The 19,426-nt window shown below is 43.9% G+C and overlaps 1 protein-coding gene across 7 annotated transcripts; it reads right to left on the minus strand.

Moving 5' to 3' along the window:
• Positions 1-3,080: 3,080 nt before the first annotated feature.
• On the minus strand, positions 3,081-9,894 carry KLF10 (Kruppel like factor 10). Of its 7 annotated transcripts, none has more exons than XM_033155700.1 (4): positions 9,787-9,894; positions 6,165-6,368; positions 5,061-5,967; positions 3,081-4,467 (listed from the first exon to the last, which is right to left on the minus strand). In XM_033155700.1, the coding sequence occupies exons 1-4, from the start codon at positions 9,820-9,822 to the stop codon at positions 4,208-4,210; spliced, it is 1,407 nt and encodes a 468-aa protein (XP_033011591.1). In that variant the 5' UTR covers positions 9,823-9,894; the 3' UTR covers positions 3,081-4,207. The 7 variants fall into 7 exon arrangements, with proteins under 7 accessions (XP_033011591.1, XP_033011592.1, XP_033011590.1 ...); XM_033155701.1 differs by having other exon boundaries at positions 6,165-6,365; positions 9,787-9,867; XM_033155699.1 differs by lacking the exon at positions 9,787-9,894 and adding an exon at positions 9,594-9,674 and having other exon boundaries at positions 6,165-6,365.
• Positions 9,895-19,426: the final 9,532 nt, after the last annotated feature.

The raw sequence follows: 19,426 nt of genomic DNA on the forward strand, positions 1-19,426 counted from the left end.
TGTTTAACAGGGCAATAGGTCTATAGTTTGCAATAACTGCAGGATCTGATCCTTGTTTGTGTATAAGGGTGATATAACTCTCTTTCCAAGAATTTGGTAATAGTCCATTCCTAAGGATATAATTCATTCTGTCCTTCGTAAGTAAAAATAGGTAGAAATAGTGATTCTTCTCGTTTTTTTATAATAAATAGCCGGCAAGCCATCCGGGCCTGGTGTTTTTCCTACTTTGCATCTTTGAATTGTTTGTTGCACTTCCATGGCAGTTATTGGCAAATTCAATGTAGAGACTTTCTCCTTGGAGATTAAAGGTAATTAAAGGTAATTTATTTTTCCCAAGTATTCCATTATTTTTTCGGTTTTCTCCAATCCTTCTCTATATAATTCTCTATAGAAATACACAAAGTTTCTACTAATTTCCTTCAAACATCATCAATTTTAATTTTATTTATGATTCTCTCCTCTTGTTTCTTTTTCAGTTGCCAGGCCAAGAGTCTGCCTGGCTTATTCGCAAGCTCGAAACTTCTATGTTTTAACCATTTAATCTTCCATTCTATTTCTTTGTTAATTATCATTGAGAATTGTGTCTGCAATATTTTTATATTTTGGTTGCCTTTAAAGCAGCATTTTGAATTGGACTTGTAAATGAGTTGGCAGCCTGTGCAGCTGGGCCAGATTTCCTATACCACAACTACAACTAAGCCAAATTTTACTTCCTGTGCAACTGTTTCTGAATGCTGTATGGAAAGGTCAAAGGTCAGACACTCAAGTGGCTCCAGCTCAAATGCTTAGTCCAAATCCTCAAGCAGTACCAACTGAAACTCATCTAACAAAATTGAACCAGAGTTCTGGATGTCTCTCAATGCTAGCCTGCTGCAAGAATGGAGCCCAGGTCCTAACAGATACCATCAAAACGCCTTGTGCATGAGTCACAGCAGGCAAACCAAGAATCCAGTGCCTCCTTTTGGCCAGCATACAAAAGGCTTCAAAACAAATGGAAAAGCTGGGCTGGATGGCATACAGAAGATGTAATAGAGGTAGCAAAGATGCTCTTCTTTCTGTAGCCCATTGAGTAGGCTCAATAATGAACAAGTACAGTACTAGCGCTTCATTGCATTCAAGCTGCATACCACAGAACCATCTCAATTCGCAGGGAAATGAGTCTGTGTTCAGCAGCAATCGTGTGAATCACTTGGGTCATATTTGCATTCCACAGGCCCACCAGATCATCCACAGCAGCACCAGCCATATCAGCTGGGAACAATCCCCCCCAAGCCAGCTTATGAGGGCAGATGATACTAATGAACACCAACAGGTGATAAGAGAAATTATCCAATATCTCTATTAAAACCAGGTCTCTCCATAGTTTTCAGTTTAGTAATAAGTTGTAATTCAGCAACTTCTCTTTCAAGTCTGTTTCTGAAATTCTTTTGTAAATAGACAGCTGCTTTGAGATCCTGTATTGAATGTCCTGGGAGATTGAAGGCTTCTCCATCTTGTGATTCCTGATATCAGATTTATGTGATAAGAGAATGGTGGTAAAATTCTCCATTCACCCTCTTCCTGTCCAGAGTGTATCTGACTACGTGCATTGGGACAGTCCCGTGACTGCCGAGATATTAAATAATTCTGATTTTTAAAAGGTGATAAATACTATTATTGTATGATGTGGGGGTGGGGGTCATGATTTTATCAAGGTGTGATGCAGCTCTTGTATTTTGGCCTAAATCAAATCAGAGCCCTCACAGATTATTGTGAACCACATAATAGTAGAGTTGGAAGGGACCCTGAAGATCCTCTAGTCTGCAATGCAGGAATATGCAGCCGTCCCATACGAGGACAAATTGTGTTGCTTTATTTCTGCACTCTCTATCTCTATGGTGTCCTGTCTGTTTTTTTACGCCCACGGGCTTTGAAAGAAGTAAGGATGTCCAGAACATGGTCTGTGGAACACTTAAGAGCTCTGAATTCATGCTGATGCTGATGGTGTGATGATAAAGCAGTGCAACAGAATTTTATTTTATTTTTAGAAACTAAAGGGTTCATTTAACTTTTATTATATTAGATATATATATATATATATATATATATATATATATACGCATGCATGCTGTTTAGCTTGGAACGATTCATCCAGAGTACTTCAGGTCTCTACAGTCAGCATTCTGGACAGCCTCACCTTGAAATGCCTATTGAAGGACAAACACAAGCATAATAAAGCTAAGCTGGCTAGTAGGCCTGTGCATAGTTTATCTGAGGCCCAAGGGTGTCTGGGAGGGCCAGGGTGTTTTTGGCATGACAGCGCAAGTCTGGCAGGCACCCCCACTGACCAGCTTAGCCCTCCAAGGCCCAGGGCAAGTGTACCCAGCTGCCGTTCCTCTCTGCACAGGCCTGCTGGCCAGTGTGAAGCTGCTAATGTTCTTTTAAAACAAGAATACACACCACAAAGCTTTTATTTTAATGTAAGAAAGAGCAAGGGACAAGCTCCCACTCCAGCAATCAGAAATATGAAATATGGATTTCCCTTGTTTTTCAACAAATCAATATTTAAAGGGACCAATAGGTGGGGGAGCGTCATAGAGATACCTGCCTGTAATTGGGCAGGCTTAATCAACCATGCTGCAAATAAGATTTTCCATGTTGGGGTCCATAGTATGGATGCAAATATATAACATTATTTTTAAAACACAGGGTTTATGTTTACAGGCACTTACTGAAGGGAACATATATGGACTAACAAATTTTGATGCACAGTACCATGCTCTAGATCAGTGTTTCCTAAACTTGGGTGTCTAGCTGTATATGGACTACAACTCCCATCATTGCTGGCTAGCAAGACCAGCAGTCAGGAATGATGGGAAGTGTAGTCTGAAAGGAGCTGGAGACTCAAGTTTGGGAAACACTACTCTAGATAAGATTGAAAAAAAAATTGTAACATTTAAACACTGCATGATTGTGGGGCTAGAACCAAATTGTGAGTTCACTGCCTTTAGAAAAGGCCACGTATGTTTTATTGAGTGCTGCATTTAGGTTTTAATGTTAATTTTTTCATTTGCTTGGAAAATTAAGTGAGAACACACACATTTTATATTAAAGAAAACTATCTTTATCGTAAACAAGGTATAAAGTACATTATAAGAAATATTGTGCAAAAAATTTAAAGTAGTCACAAAACAGATATTACACCATTCTCCAATAGTTCACTTTTCTTCAGTATGGTACAATATAAAGCAGAAAAATGCTTGGAGAATCCTGGCGAGGTGTCTTTACTCTCTCCATTTCCTACACAACCCTCATTTTACTGATTTTAATCAATTTTAAACTATACCTTCAATATATAAAAGCAACTTATATACTTCTACCATAAACTATCCTCCAGAGTAACTTTTCAGAATGTAGCATACCATACAACCTTTGTCCTTCCTTCTGAATTCAAGCTGTGTAGTTTACTCTTTAAGGATTATATTTTAAACAAAGTGCACTGTATCAAGGTTTTGAAAAATTCAGTGGTATAGAACTGTATTGGTATACAGGAAACAATACACAACTTAAAAGCAGAAATATTCAAGCTAATGGTACTAATCATGTTTTCTAAGGGTATAGTAAAAATACTATTGGACTTGCTTGTAGTAATAATTGAATAGATCAACTGGAACCATACTACATCTCTCACTCAAGTTTATGCTTAGTTGTTTGGAACAGCTATAGTTTATATATGCTAAGATATGGAGGTACATAAGTGGAATTCCATCATCTTTCATAACTGGGCCTCAGAGAATAAACCAAAAGGAAATTACAGCACTCTGCTATAAACAGGTCATCCTGATTCCATATCATAAACTGGTATTCTTATGTATTTTGTTTACAACACCTCTTCAGAATTTATAACACCTGCATACCTCTCTGGCTTAAACCTAGCTGAAGCATTGAGCAGGTGAATAGTTTTCCACATGTTTAAAGCCACATTCTTGTGCTGGCATTGTGCTGGCATTGACACTTCCACTTCTCCAAGTACAAAGGAAACCTCCAGCCCTTCTGGTCACTGCTGCTCTCAGAAGTACAGACAGCCATTGCCTCTCCATCTGTTCTTGCACCATCAAAGGATGACAGTGCAGAGAACCACAGACATTTTGCAAGCTGTTTTGTGTCACCGTGAATCTCCAACCACAGTGACAGTAGATAGTTAACAGTATTGTCAGTTGGTGTTATTTCACTGTGCAAGATCAGAAGCAGGAGGTACAATAATATCATTTAATTTGCTCACTTCCATCTGCCAGTTTGGTAACTTCTTGGCTGACAAGTGGCGACGTGCATGCTTTGTTAAGTGGTCACTCCTCATGAATCGTCGATTACACATTGGACAGGCAAATTTTTTCTCTCCTGTGTGTGTTCTGCGATGGCGAGAAAGTTCATCAGAACGTGCAAATCTCCTATCGCAGCCCTTCCAACTACAGCTGAATGGCTTCTCTCCTAAAATACAAAATGGTAGAAACAGAGCATTTATTTACCAACAGAATATACAGTTTTTCTTACACCCATTTTCAAGAAACAGAACAAGAAGTATTCTAAGAAAAATCCTCATCTGCGCTGTCAACACAGACCAGACAAAACCTTATAGAATCACAGTCTTTGTATTTCCTAAACCTGTACAGCCATTTTCTAAAAAGCAGACTTCAAATTAAGCTTTCAGACTTCCAGTCACAAACCTAGAGGAATACTGTACCACTATTAGATTCACTACCCATTCTAAAACAGCAAAACAGTGACAGAATGAAACATAAGCTTAAACCTCAGCAGTGAGATAAAAATGCAATAGCCTTTGTTAAGATTACAGTCCTATACATATATATCAGGGAGAAATAGCCCACTAAACTCAATACTCATAGAACTGCACTATTAGTGAAAAATTCCTATGCAAGTGAAATAATGTTGAGGAAAACTTTGGGTTTCCCGTTATGTTTTCCACAATACAAAACTCAGTAAAGGAGAAACCTCAATATTACATGAATGACATGCAGACACATACAGACAAAACAATTTCCAACTTCTCAAACAAAATTTACCTGTATGTGTTCTAACATGTGCTTTCAAATGGGAACTCTTGAAATATGTTTTTCCACATCCTGGATAGCTGCACACATGGCTTCTTATTCTTAAAGAGTCAATGGATGGAGTGATCTTTGTTGCAGCAGGAGCAAAACCTGGAGCAGGAGCAATAGGTGAGAGCCTGGTGCCATTGGGACTGATCATAGGTGCTTTTGGATTCTGAACAACAGTCTGTGGAACAACAAACATAACAGCTCCTTTGGGAACTTGGGCTCCCATGAACACCATAGGATGACAAAGGTTTTGTGACAACTGACTGCAGGGAGTGTTGGGTACTACTGCTGTCACAACAGAGTTGTTAGCAGACAGTGGAACCATTTGGCAAACCAATGGCACAGGAGGGACTCCTCCTGCTTGCACAGGAGATGTGGGAACTACCAGGGAAGAGCGTTGTGCTGAACCAGGCACAGACAGAGGACTACTGAGTGTGGTCTGCATGAAAGGCACTGGACTGACTGTCAACACTGAATGTTTTTCTTCTTTCATATCTGGTCGCTTATCTTCAGACACTGCAGCAGCCAGTGACACACTTTCACAAGATGGATTTTGTTTCGCTTTTGCATTGCCTTGTTGCCTTGCTTCCCTTGTGTAATCATCCCGAGACCTCAAAATGCTGTCTGTTCTGGCTGGACAGGTTCTGTGACTGCAAAGCTGAGCATCGGCTGTATGGCGAATGACACTTGTCGCCTGTGCTTTCAGCATTCTCGATTCTGAAACTTTTTCGGTCTTCTTAGAAGCTGTTGGAGAGCCCTGCTCATAAGTGTCAACAAGTGACTTGCTCTTTACAGTAGGTGGCGCTGGTGCAGCGGGATGGACTGCCTGAGCCATTTCAAGGTCAGAAGGGCTGTAGGGCGGAGTCAAGCACTGAAAGAATAAAAACATGGTGCAATTAGCTCTCCACGCAACACAACTAATTAGCATGATCTATGAACTTCAGACTGCAATTCTACACATGCTTACTTCAGAGCTAGTGCCAATAAATGGAGTAAATTTCCTTCTGAAGGAGCATGCATAGGACTTAGTTGTAACTAAGAAATTTATAATAATTGAATAAAGCTTACAAAGGCTGATATTTGAAAGTCAGTAGCGGGTAGCAGGTTGTCCTCAAGTTCTTCAGATGTATCTGATGCTGGTGTTATTGGTCTCAGTTCAACGTACTTCTTGAAGTCCGATTTCCAACTGCAGCTCATGGACATTAAAGCTTCTACTGCTTCAAAATCACTCCTAATGTGCTGCTTTTCAGTTATCACCTCCATTCCTTCCTGCTATGAAAAAGAGAGGATGTTTTTCAGTATCAAACAGCAAATATAAGCTTATATGTGCATCAAATATTTAAAAAAAAACAGATTATATGTAGTAACTCCAGTGTTTTAAGAGCCTCTCCTTTCCTTTCCTATACCCCTCCTTTGAATGGATTATTTATTCCTAGGTTGGATACCATGAAAACTGTAATCAGCCAAGGGTAATGAAATCTTATTGACCTCAATGAAACTCAGTCCACAAAACAATTAAGCTTAAATGGTTATAGTTAAACCAAGGTATCTCATTAGCTCAAAACAGTTTATGTCAAAGTACTTCAGTCCAATCGGATTCGGATCAGTCTGCAAGGTTATGTAGAAACACTTAAAATGTTTCCCAGGATCACTCTAGAGAAACCTATGTGGTGTCCTATGCTGTTTTCCCAGAATTGTAGAGTTGGAAGGGACCAGGAGCATAATCTAGTTCCAACCTCCTGCACCCAACATGGGGCGAGTCTCATGCCCCAGCAACCAAGCTATCTCAAGTGTTAAAACAAGTTTCAGAAACTGACAGTCTTCCCATCAGGGAACCACACCTTGGTCTCCTGCTTGACAGGCAGGAATACTTACTACTACACTATTATTTCATTAGTTTTATGGTGTACCTTTGCTATTCCAAAGCACAATCCTACACAAGCATGCTCTTAAAGTCATTTGACACTGGAGTTCGGTGGCACATACCCCCATGCAAACATGCACTGACTTCAGCCTTAAAGGTTCCTTTATTGCTACTATTGTGTTTTAGACAAGCTAGGGACACAGCCTTGTGTTTTTAAATATTTGCTTTGTGCTAATTCATTCCATTACTAACACAAGGGAGCTGCACTTCTCTCAAAACGTGAGCCCTACACATGGCATGGGAATTAAAACCAAGTCCTATATCTGTAGGGCTTCAGCTTGGCTATCTTTAGGTGATCCAGGCAAGGGCCCTTAAGTTGTGGTTTAGGGGTTCCTGTGAACAACTTGCTCCTCCCCGCTCCAAAAAGCCACCCCACCCCTCAAATTCCTTGCTCGTTTCCTGCGTGCGGAAAACGCACTTTTCTGTTGCGCTCAGCCTTGGTCTGAAGGATGCGTTTTGAATTTATGTGCAACACTTTTTAACCGCCTTTATTAGAGCCCCGTGCATTAAGATCTCTTTCCCATAAAGTTGGCTAACCCGCCAATGCCTGCCTTCAGAGGCAACCCCGTGCACCATGCGCCTGCCCTACAAGTCACGCCCTGACCCGCATGCCAAGCCTTGAAGCGCGCGCCGCAAGGACGGCATACAGGCGCTCCATTCGCCTGCGCGGAGAGCCACAAGAAGGCGCAGAGCAGCCACAGCCGAAAGGGAATGGCTACATCCGCCGCCGCTCGGCGACTACAAGGCCTAAGGAAGGCGGGGGCAGGGAGATCCTCGCCGGCAGCCGGATCTTGGAACCGAGCCACGTTCACCTCAGAAAGCCTCCGCCGGTGACTCACACCGCCCATTCCAAACAGCACGCACTCGCTTCTCAAAGGACCGCCCTGCCCGCCGCCCATTGGCCGCCAAGGTCGGGCGCCGCGGGAGACGATTGGCCGGTCGCTACACCCCCCCCCCGGGAGAGAGTGTAGGCTCAGTGGGCGGGGACATGTGAACAAAGCGTGATCAGCGGATGCTGCTCGGCGCTCGGGGAACAAGAACTGGGAATTGCCGCTCAGCGACCTTTCCCCTACTTCCTTGCCGCCGCGTTCTAGAATGCGAGAGGCGGGGAGGGGCGGCTCGAGCTCTGGCCAGCCCCGCCCACGCCTCGAGGCAAAAGGAGCAGAGGCGAGCATCTGTGCGTGCCGGAAGAGATCTCGCCTGCTGCTGCTGCTGCTGCTGGGAAAAGCTGATGATGCTCGCCCACTTACATCTTCAGCGCGGGGGCGAGCCTTGAACTCAGCGCCCCAACCCTTCCACCCCACCGGTTCATGAGGCTTCTGTAAATGCACATTTTTTTCTGGGAGGCACCCCACCCACCCGCTTCCTGCGCGTGGGTTTGGGCAGGCCTGGCACGCTCCCATAAAGGCACCAGCAGCCGTGCGAATGTTTGCTTCCTACTCTTGGAACCTGATGGGCGTCAGGAAGCCACACGCGGCACACAGAAAAGCCAAGCCCCCGAATCCAACGAGCTCTGCTGGGAACAGAAAGCGGCTTCCGCCTGAAAATGTGGGGGGCGGGAGAAGTTCCCGCCCAGGCTCGTCTACTAGAGAATGAGGCGGAAGGAAAGGGGCGAATGCACACCGCCAAGTGGGTGCCTGTGGGCGCCTCGCCCGGAGGAATGTGGGGCGAGCGGTCGGCGCCCTTATTTTTATTCTGGAAGGCCAGCCTCGCCCGCTCAGGGAATGCGGCTCGCCCTCGCCCGGCCTCTTCCCGCTTTCCTCCAGTCATACCATTACCCACTCCGGGGCCGGCCTCGCCCCCTCAGCACCGCCACCCACCCGCCCAAGTGCTGGAGGCGGCGCCCCCCAAACCGCTTCACCGAGCCCACAGTCACCCACATATTGGGTCTCACTCGCGCCCTGTTTGCTTGCTTCCTCCCTCCATTACATTGGGGCTCTCTAAGCGAGCTTCCTGCCGCCGCCACATGCCTACTTCATTTCCCGACCTTCCTCACCTCATTTTTCCTCACGCGGGGTTACTTTCTACCAGCTTCTTTTCTAATATCTTATTTCCCGGGTAATTCCACACAATAGTTGTCCTTCCTCGGCAGCCTTTAAGCCTCTTTCAATTTCTCCCCTCCGCCCGCCCGCTTTTTTCCTTTTCTCTCAAATTTTTAAGAGTTGCCTTTCACAGAGTTGGAAGGGAACCGAGGGTCATCTAGCCCAACCCCCTGCTGCAATACAGTACAGGATTCTCACCATAGAATCAGGCCACATACCGAAAAGTTCCTCCTCGAAGAGGGCCGCACCAGATGCTCCCCTATAGCCATACTCCCCTCCAGGAAGTTTCCAAGAGCTTCGCCTCCCCCCCCCCCCAAAAAAAAGCCTCTAGCAAATTCAAATATATATAATCCAATTGTGTTGTGTAGCAACATTTATGCACTGCACCCCAGTTCTTTCACCTCGCTGCACACCCCCGTTTATCAACCAAATATTCGTTTTCACAACACACCCTTGCAAGAAAAGGTTCCACTAAGCCCCATTTCCTTCCTCCCCAACAGGTCTTTCGCTTCTTAAAAGCCGGAGACACACCTCAAGCTGGCCGGATCCCTCTCGGCGTTGCCCCTTTGAACAAATACGCTTTTCCATCTCTTAACAGAAATCGCATCTCCCCCCTCCCCTCTCCTCCAAAAGCACTTTTTCCCAGCTGAAAGCTTGGTCCCCGCCCCCCAATCCACTCCACCGCTTCAAATGACTCTTGCAATGGACGGATAGATATACTTACAGCAAGCTGGAAAGGAGACACTCCAAAATTCAGCATGACCCCCGATGGAAGGCTCCTTCACTCTCTCCCCCACCCCCTGTCAGGCTGCAGCCCTGATGCTGAACCAGCGAGGCTGCAGCTGTTGACAAGTTCCCTCCCCGCCCCGGGCGTTCTCTGCCTGCCGCTGTCTTTATTTTTCTCTTTTTGTTCGCAGGCAGCTCCCCATTCAGGTGGCGGCTCCCCAGCGCGGCGCGAGCAAAGGCGGGTGCCAGGCGCGGCCAATCGCCTACAAAGGTGTGTGAGGCCCTGGCCAATGGGCGGGCGGCTGCTGCGCGTGATCAGCGGCTGCCCAGCAGCGTGGAGGCAAAGTCATCTCGGCGTGTACACAAACCCGGCAGCGTGTCCCGGCGCAGCCTTCGGGTAAGTCCCAGTTGCTGGCTGAGTCAGTGTCACGTCTCTTCCCGCCCCCGCCCCTCCTCCCCTCCCCTTCTCCGGATCCCTGTGGGAGAGGCGAGGTGGGCTGCAGGGATCTTGTGCTTAGCAACTAAGACAGCTGGTGGTAAAAGTGGCATGCAAGAATTTTATTTTATTTTTTAACCCTCCCCATTCGTCTCCATCGTCTTATAAAGATAAGATATGTATATAATAGGAAGTATCCATGAATGTGGGTGGTAATATTGTTCCGCAGGGAACCAGTAGCTAGGCAACTGAGTGTAGCTTTTAAGCAGCATCAGAGTCAACAGATTTATTTATTTTTAATCCTTTGGCACTTACCAAGCTCACTGTAGCCCGTGAAAGTTTATGCTACAATAAGCTAAGGTGACACAAAACTCCTGTTTTTCCTAAACTAACAAGAGTTTTGTGGCACTTTAAGGTTAAAGGTAAAGGTACCCCGACCATTAGGTCCAGTCATGGACAACTCTGGGATTGCGTGCTCATCTCGCTCTAGAGGCCGAGGGAGCTGGTGTTTGTCCACAGACAGCTTCCGGATCATGTGGCCAGCATGACTAAGCCGCTTCTGGCGAACCATAGCAGCGCACGGAAACGCCGTTTACCTTCCCGCCGGAGCGGTACCTATTTATCTACTTGCACTGCATGCTTTCAAACTGCTCAGTGAGCAGGAGCTGGGTCCAAATAACGGGAGCTCACCCCATCGTGGGGATTCAAACTGCTGACCTTCTGATCAGCAAGCCCTAGGCAGCGCCACCCATGTCCTACGGCACTTTGTTACTGCAGCATAAACTTTCATGGGCCACAATGAACTTGGTAGTCTTTCAGGTGCCAAACAACTCTTCTTTTGTTGCCTGTCTAGAACCTGCTTAGGACTGGGCACTATTTACTATTCACCTATTTGAGGAAGAGTGTGATAATTTGTTTAAGGAGCTTGGCAATTAAGACTTCTGAACTGAGAATTTTAAGACCTGAAATTTTCTGGTAAGGCTTGGGAGGCAGGGAACCAAATTCTGTTTGTTTGTTTGTTTGTGAAATTTATATACCAGCATTTCCTTCAAGGAGCTCAAGGTGACATATATCCCCTTTCCATTTTATCCTCACAACAACCCTGTGAGGTAGGTTAGGCTGAGAGATAGTAACTAGTTCAAGGCTACCCAATGAACTTCATATCTGAGTGGGGATTTGAACCCTGTTCTCCCAGGTCATTGGCTTTCTTCCTGTATCAGAAGGAATAGGGAAAACATCAACATTAGGGATTGCATGAAATGCCTGTCTCTGCTGAGGTGGGGATGGCTGTACAGTTGCAAGGTGAGCCAGCTATCAGTAGCAATGAACCCCTATGGGCTGGGTTCTAGTGGGTAGGAGAGGATAAAGTAATTGTGATTTATCCTTTCCAGGTTCCCATGTGTGTTGATTGATCAGAGTTTCAAAATCCCATCCTTGGCATTAAAAGTATAGGAATTAGACGACACAGCCTTGTTTTGAGCAAGTCCATGTATGAAGCAAGGTATCCCCCTTTCTTACTCTGCTTAATAAAGAATCAGGCAACAACCTGTGAAGTAAGTTTAAAAATAGGATTTACTTACTTTATATCCATGCATTGGTTCACAGTAAGAACCAATGCAGTAAGAACCATGCAGTCAAAATACTTTTACAGTATAACAAGCTTCAGGCATGTGCCTTAAACTGGAGAAAATGGCAGCATGTCTGCATCCGACACTGGTCAAAGGAAGGGTGAGGAGAGAGGAACATGGCAATTTGGGGCACAGTGTCATTGAGGTTCCTCTAGAAACACTCTGCTTTATCTCTCCATTCCATATGAATTAGGAGAGGCTGTGCAGGTGTGGTTGCGATGCTTAGAGGCAGTGATGGACCAAATGGGACCAATAAACTGAATCTGTTCAAGACACAGGCGCTGAAGGTATTACTACTACTACTATTAAATTATTAAATTTCTATAATCCCTTCATCCAAGGATCACAGGACAGTTTACAATATAAAAACACAAAAATACATAACATGGTAACAAACAAAACCAATACCCCTAACTCCCAGTTTAAAATGCCATAGATTGTTTAATTAACCAAAGGCCTGTGAGAAGAGGAATGTTTTGGCCTGGTGCCTAAATATATGTAATGAAGGCACCAGGCGAGCCACCACAGGAGAGGCCCATTCTCTTGTTGCCACCCACTAGACTCTGATGGAGGGGGCACAGGAAGATGGGGCCTCACAGATGATGATCGCAGGTGTAGGTATTCTCAAGTCCTGGAATTTGGTAGATGGCTTGTTCTGGATGGGTTTGCACTTCCCAAAAAGAACAATAAGGGTTTTCCTCAAGTCAAGGCTGTCAGTCGTGATGCAGGTTGCCTCTGCAACTGTTAACTGGATCGTGAGAGCCTGGCCTCAGTAATCCATGCACTAATAACCTCTCAATTTGATTACTGCAATGCATTCTATACAGGGCTGCTTGTTAAGGACCTTCTGGAAGCTGCAGCTAGTGTAAAATGCAGCCGCCCTGCCATTAGGTGCCATGATACACCAATCCTCAAGAGGAAGGGGTTAAATCTCCCTCCCCCATCAGCTGTGATTTCAGTTATTATCAACCAGCACCATCCAGTGGGGGGAAAGTGGGAGAAGAAAGTACAGTGGACAGTATTCAGTCAAGCAGTTAACGTTAGTGCAACAACTTTTAGCTATCCGGTGTAATTTCCCCATCTTCTCTTCTTCCCACCTGCACTCTTGGCCCCTCCATTAAATTTGTTCCTAAAGGTTGGGGGGAAATGGGCCCATGTTTCAAATGTGGCTTCTGCTGGGTCTAGATAGCAGACCCCTTCCAGAATCCAGCAACTCACATGAACAGTTCCAGTTCAGTGTTGATATGCCACTCTCTAGGAGTTGTTACTTGGTGCATCCTGTCTATTTTGTTTGTTTTATACCTTGCTAATCCTTTGTGGTAAGACATTCCTGTTTTTGGTTTTGGTTTTGGTTCTGGATCAAACAGCACTTAGCAAAGTGCCTCTTGTTTGGTTTGGTTTGTAGCAAAACAATAGTTATTATGCAGTTGTTGTTGTTGTTGTTGTTTCTTTTCTGTGATTTCTTTAGCAACGATCCTTCCTTGAGCAGCATTTAAAAACGTTGCATGGAGACTATTACTGTTCACTGCCAAGTTTAATGGGCAGAGTGTTGACTACTGAACAAATGATACCACCAGCTTCTTAAATTATGAATGGCCGACTGGCTGTTGACAAAGCAATTTTATCTTGCCCCCAGAAGCCAAATCAAATTTTAATTAAGGCATGGTAAAAAATAGTTCCACATAAGAAAACTGTTCTCAAAATTGTGTGTGTGTGTGTGTGTGTGTGTGTGTGTGAGAGAGAGAGAGAGAGAGAGAGAGAGAGAGAAAGAGAAACATCCTAGACTTCAATGTTTATTCAGATTCAAACACAGAATAATTATAAATGACTTGGATGAAGGAATTGAGCAGATGCTTATCAAATTTGCATATGACATCAAATTGGGAGGGGCACTGGAGGAAGAGGAGTGCAGGGGGAGTGCACCGCCCCCGGCAGTGCGATCCTGGCAGGGTGCCATCGCGGCTGTACCCCACCCGCGCTGAGCGCCCCAACCCTGCAAGTGGTGCGCCCTGCCTTCAGGACGCACGCCGTGCCCCCAGGATGCGCGCCAGCCCTGCCCCCGCCTACTCTCCACCACCACCGCCCCCGGTGCTGGAGCATGAAGCTCTGCCACTGGGGAGGGGTAGCCAATACTTGGGGGGAGGGGGGAATCAGGATTCAAGATGACCTTAACAAATTGGAGAACTGGGCCCAGACTAACAGAATGAATTTCAGTAGGGACAATTGTAAGGTTCTGCACTTAGGCAGGGATAACTGGCTGCACAAATATAAGATAGGGGACACCTGGATTGTCAGTAGTACATGTGGAAAGGATTTAGGAGTCTTAGTGGCCACAAGCTTAATATGAGTCAACAGTGTGATGCAGCAGCAGCAAAAAAGAAAAAGAAAAAAGAACTAATACTATTCTAAGCTGCATCAGCAAAAGTCTAGTGTCCCAACCAAGGGAAGTAACAGAACCACTCTATTATGCCTTGGTCAGACCACACCTGGAATACTGTGTCCAGCTCTGGGCACCACAATTTAAGAAGGATATTCACAAGCTGGAACATATGCAGGTAAAGGTAAAGGGTCCCCTGACTGTTAGGTCCCGTCACGGACGACTCTGGGGTTGCGGCGCTCATCTTGCTTTAATAGCCAAGGGAGCTGGTGTACAGCTTCACAAAGATGAAAAAGGTTTGGAAACCAAGCTTTATTAGGAATGGTCTAGAATAAGAGCTGTTTCACGGTGGAATGGACTCCCTCAGGAGTAGTGGAGTATCCTTCCTTGGAGGGTTTTAAGCAGAGGTTGGGTGGAAATCTGTCTTAGCTAAGACTCCTGCATTGTAGGGGGGTTGGACTAGATGACCCTTGGGATCCTTTCTAACTCTACAGTTCTATTATTCTATGGTTCTGTTGTCTACCTGCTAAGCAAATACATCTGCTTCACAGATAAATATGCACTCAGTATGCTTTGCCAAGATTCGCACGTGCACACAAGCAGGGACTGATGCAAAACAAGAGAAAATAGATAGAAATATTTGTACAGGGTTATGTGGTGAAAAACCAGGAGTTCTGTTTACAACCCGCCTGTTTAATCTCCAGTTTAGCCTGTTCCCTAACAAAAATTTTTAAGGCTGATGGTGACTTGTCTGAGATAGTAGTTAATGAATCCATGATGGATCTGGGGCAGAACCAAGGCTAAAATTCATGACTTTATGGACCATGTTGATGTTGTTCCAGAGTCATGTCTTAATATTGATTGCCAGCATGCATAAGCCAAATCAGATGCCCTTTTAGTTAGCTTGCATGTTTCCTATTGATCAAAGAGTGCAATTTATCAAACATGGCATACTTAATGTTTTTAGTGTTTTTCTGTCATCGTAAACTGAACCCCCAGCAAATGCCTAAGCAGTGAGTTTCTCCACTAGCTGTTCAGTGCCAGGCTAGCATTTTGTTCTTTAAAATTAAGGTACTGTATTGTACTTACAATATTTCGGTAGTTTAGAGGAAGCTGCTCTGAGGGAAGCACAACATGTCATGTTTGTGCAACATTCAAAACCCTTTGTGTCATATCCCAAGGGAGGGAGCAGGACTGTTACATAAGATAAGCTGCAAACATCAGCTTCCCTGGTACTTGGTGAGGAGAGAAGAGGATTTGAGGCATGTGTGGATGTGAAGAATGAGACCTACATAAATAGAGCATATATGTATGAGTAGCAGTGGACTTATGCTTTACATACCAGCTAAGTGTGACTCAAAAGTTGTATACAGTATGCATTGCTTCTAATTATTATAACCCCGGCCCTTAAGTCTTGTACCAGGCATAGGCAAACTCGGCCCTCCAGATGTTTTGGGACTACAACTCCCATCATCCCTGACCACTGGTCCTGTTAGCTAGGGATGATGGGAGTTGTAGTCCCAAAACATCTGGAGGGCCGAGTTTGCCTATGCCAGTCAAGCTTCTAACTAGTCTAGAAAGCATACTTACAGTACAATTCAATAATGTTTACCCAGAAGTAAGTTCCACAGACTTTATTCCCTGGTAAATGTGTTGAGGTTAGCAGCCGTAATCCTAAACTTGGTTTTCTTCTTATACTGCGTTTACTCTTGCAGACAAAAAGAAAAAGAAAAAAAGCAGTGTTCTGGACTTAATGTTTCAGATATTTCTCACAGATTAGCTACACACCCAGCTGCGCTTGTTCTCCCCCCGCCTTAATTTCGTGATGTGATGCATGCATGCTTTGTTTTTTTAAGCAGAAGCAATTAAGAACTGACCTTTACCTCTAAATAAAACCTTGGAGTCTGTTGCAGAACAATTTGCACTAGAATGACACAGTCTGGATGCTTGTTGTCATGCTACAGAGTGTTACTAGGGAGAAAGCACATAGTTTACATGCTTTCCAAACAGGTTCTGGGTACACCAGAGCTTGTTTTTACTCAATTTTTCTTTCTTTCCTGCCTTAGATCCTCTTATCTTTTCCTTCAGTATATTGCTCCTCGCCCCCGTTTCCACATATCATGATGATGTCCTTTGGTCATATGTTAAAGTCAAGGTCCATGAGAGCTTTATGAGGTTTATGCAGATAGTTTCAAAGTGAAAAGAGGACTGCAGTCATTTATCTGGCCAGTTAAAGCTACGAGAAGCAAACTTGGGAGGTGGCCCCGTGTACACAATCGGCTTTATCTGCAATGTGATATGGATTACGAGATGAAGAAATATGGTAGGGAACTAGAAAAAATGCACCAGGTGACCTGGACCCCACCATTGGTTGATGGTGTGAAGAAGACCAAAACCTTTGGTGGGGAAGGAAAGCAGTGGTGAAAAGAGAAATGGCACTCCCATCCTCAATATGTTGAAATTGCAGTGGCAGACTTCCTACTTTTTAATGCAGCCATTTAAAATGGCACTCCGAGCTGCAACAAAGATAGAAGCATTTGTGTGAGTTGTCACTGAATGGAGAGAAATGTGAACATGCTCGAGTAATCCAGGAGTTAGAAGGATGGAGGGAGAGCAATGAGGGGGAACAACCAAGTGAAAGAAGGACAAGGCTAAAATAATTCTAGCAAGTACACTGTAACTAGCTTATAAATTATCAGTAACTGTTACCGGTACTTGCCTGCCCATAACTATTTGCTATCTCTTCCATATTTCCCTTCTTCTCAAACTCTGAATCTGTTGTCCTAAAGCTTCTTATTTTATACTGTGTTTAATTGCCACTAGTGTATTGAGTTGTCATAAAGACTTGTCTTAATATGTGCCTGCTAGTATCCTCTACCTGCACTTGTCGGATAGGTACAGTGTGTATTTTCTCATTCATTGTGTATTCAAGTTAGTTCCTAAATACTGACGCAGCACTTGCTAGCCAGGAAAGCAGGCAAGGTGCCAGTGGCTAGCCTGTGTCCCAGAATGCTCTAGCTCAAATTTCCATCGCTGTGGATCATGTGAAGGGTAAGTTCCTTCACAAAACTGTGTACAGGTGTTTCTGCCTTTGGACCTTAGCACATTACTCTGCAGTTGTAGAAAGGTTTGACTTTGAAATGTTTGTCTGAGTCGTATTTGTTGCAAGAAGAAACTGCATGATTTGAACATAAGCACCACAAATTTCTTTTTGTGCGGTGGGTGGTATCAAAGTGTCCTTCACACCCACACACCTGTCTTTGCTCACTTGAAAACCAGTAGCATGAATTCCCAAGTAAATATTTCCCCTCCCCTTAGTTCCTCTTCTCCCTTCCCAGTTGCTTCTGCTGTTCTTAAAGTCATGACCTGGGATCAGCTGGGCTTGATTGAGGGTGGGAGAGATGAGTCTCTTTCCCCCTTTTTTGTACTTCCTTGCTGAGGAAACTGACTTCTGCTGAATTATTTTACAGTCTTTCTATAGGTTTTTTTGTTTTGTTTTTTGGTGGTGGTGGTGGTGGGGACTTTTCCAAACAACTTCCAGCCAGGAGCACTATGGACAGCAGGTCTGAGTTCCTTTGTCCTTTTAGTAACTCAATTTACACAACTTAAAATGATGTATAATTTTAATTTTATTCTATTAGTAGCTGCTTGTTTGACCATATCACACGGCTGGAAGGAGTCCTCAGGTTTTTATATAAATATTTGGTTCCATAAAGTATTGTTTATTTATGAGGAATTGACATATAAATTAAGGGTAACTTGGGTTACAGCTAAACCTATGGATTTTGTCTCCATTTGGCAGCCATTTGTTACTTATATGATAGGCCAATCACAGGGATGGCAAGTCCCGATGAAATATGGCTTTATTGATTATTCCTAACATTTGTTTTGCACTCTTTCTTTATGAGGCTGGTTTTTGTTGGAATATCTTATTCACTATGTAGTCTCTTGGGAATGTTCTTTATAATGGATGTGAAACCTGGTTTGATTGGATTTTTTGTACTGTTTTTCACCCTATTTATTTATTTCATATTTCTTATGGCTATGCTTCCATGTGACAACCATCAGAGCAGATTTTCAGAGTTAAATGAATTACTTGGGTGCACACAGTAGCTTTTTTGCTGAAAATTGAAGCAGTGTGACTTGGTCTGTCTTCAGTTTGGCAAGCTAAGTGAAATTTATCAAAGGCTACACTGTGCTCAGATGAGTTATATAGGCACCAATTGGATATGCAGTCAATCCACATTAACTTTTAAAAGTTCGCAGTAAGGGGCAAATGCAGAAAAACCTTGAGAGGCCACTATTAGTCAAGGTAATAAGCTAAGGATGAGAAGTGAAGGAAAAGACCTGCTAATGAGATAATTTTAATGCTGCTGCTTCATACATTACTATTTCTAATAAGGAAATGAATCTGTGTGAGAGAAAAGCATGTACTGTATATTGTTGCTTGTAGAGGGTGTCTTTTTTGTTTGAATGCATGCCAACAGCTGAATATAATAAATACTCAGCTATTATTTGAAACAACTTTAGATATTTAGCTTATTGGAACATGTGTCCCACCACACAAATTACTGAGTAGACCCACCAAAATTAATGGATCTAACATGGTCATATTCATTCATTTATATGGGTCTACTCTAAGTTAAACTTCATTGAATACCATGTCTGCAGTTTCTGAGCTCTGGGCACAGTACTGTGCCTAAGATTTCAGATTACGGTAAATCTGCAGTGGAAGGAAAAGAGGATTTTTTTCTGCCTCCCCACTTCCAGCTCCTCTCTGAAGACTGGAGAACAGATCTTCTTCAGAATATTAGGGTTGTGGGCAGGGGAAGGACTAAAAGTAACATAATATTTTAGCTGCAGTTCATTCAGTTTGAGCTTTGTATTCTTGTTATTTTTTTAAAAAGCACACCCAGACATTATCTGTTGCTGCACCCATAACCTAGGTTTAAGGTGCCATTTAGCTTAAGGTTACCAGATATTTTTCAATGAATCCGGGGACACTTTCAACTTCAGTAGGAATGATAGGATTTTGTCAGGGGACTGATTTGTAAATCCGGGGACTATCCCTGGGAAACGGGGACGTCTGGTAACCTTAATTTAGCTCCTAGCTTTCATATCTCAGTTTCTAACAGTGGTTACAGAGCCTTGTTTATTTGACACCATTTTATCATAAAAGTGAAATGGAGGCTGGGGA

The sequence above is a fragment of the Lacerta agilis genome, chromosome 7 (genome assembly GCF_009819535.1).
Source record: "Lacerta agilis isolate rLacAgi1 chromosome 7, rLacAgi1.pri, whole genome shotgun sequence".
Lineage (NCBI taxonomy): Eukaryota > Metazoa > Chordata > Lepidosauria > Squamata > Lacertidae > Lacerta > Lacerta agilis.

Coding starts and splice junctions, on each gene's coding strand:
- KLF10 (XM_033155697.1), bottom strand. CDS start 7,596: ATGGTGCACGGGGTTGCCTCTGAAGGCAGGCATTGGCGGGTTAGCCAA. Junction 5,968..6,164: donor ACTTTCAAATATCAGCCTTT/GTAAGCTTTATT, acceptor TTATTCTTTCAG/TGCTTGACTCCGCCCTACAG. Junction 4,468..5,060: donor ACATGTTAGAACACATACAG/GTAAATTTTGTT, acceptor TTTGTATTTTAG/GAGAGAAGCCATTCAGCTGT.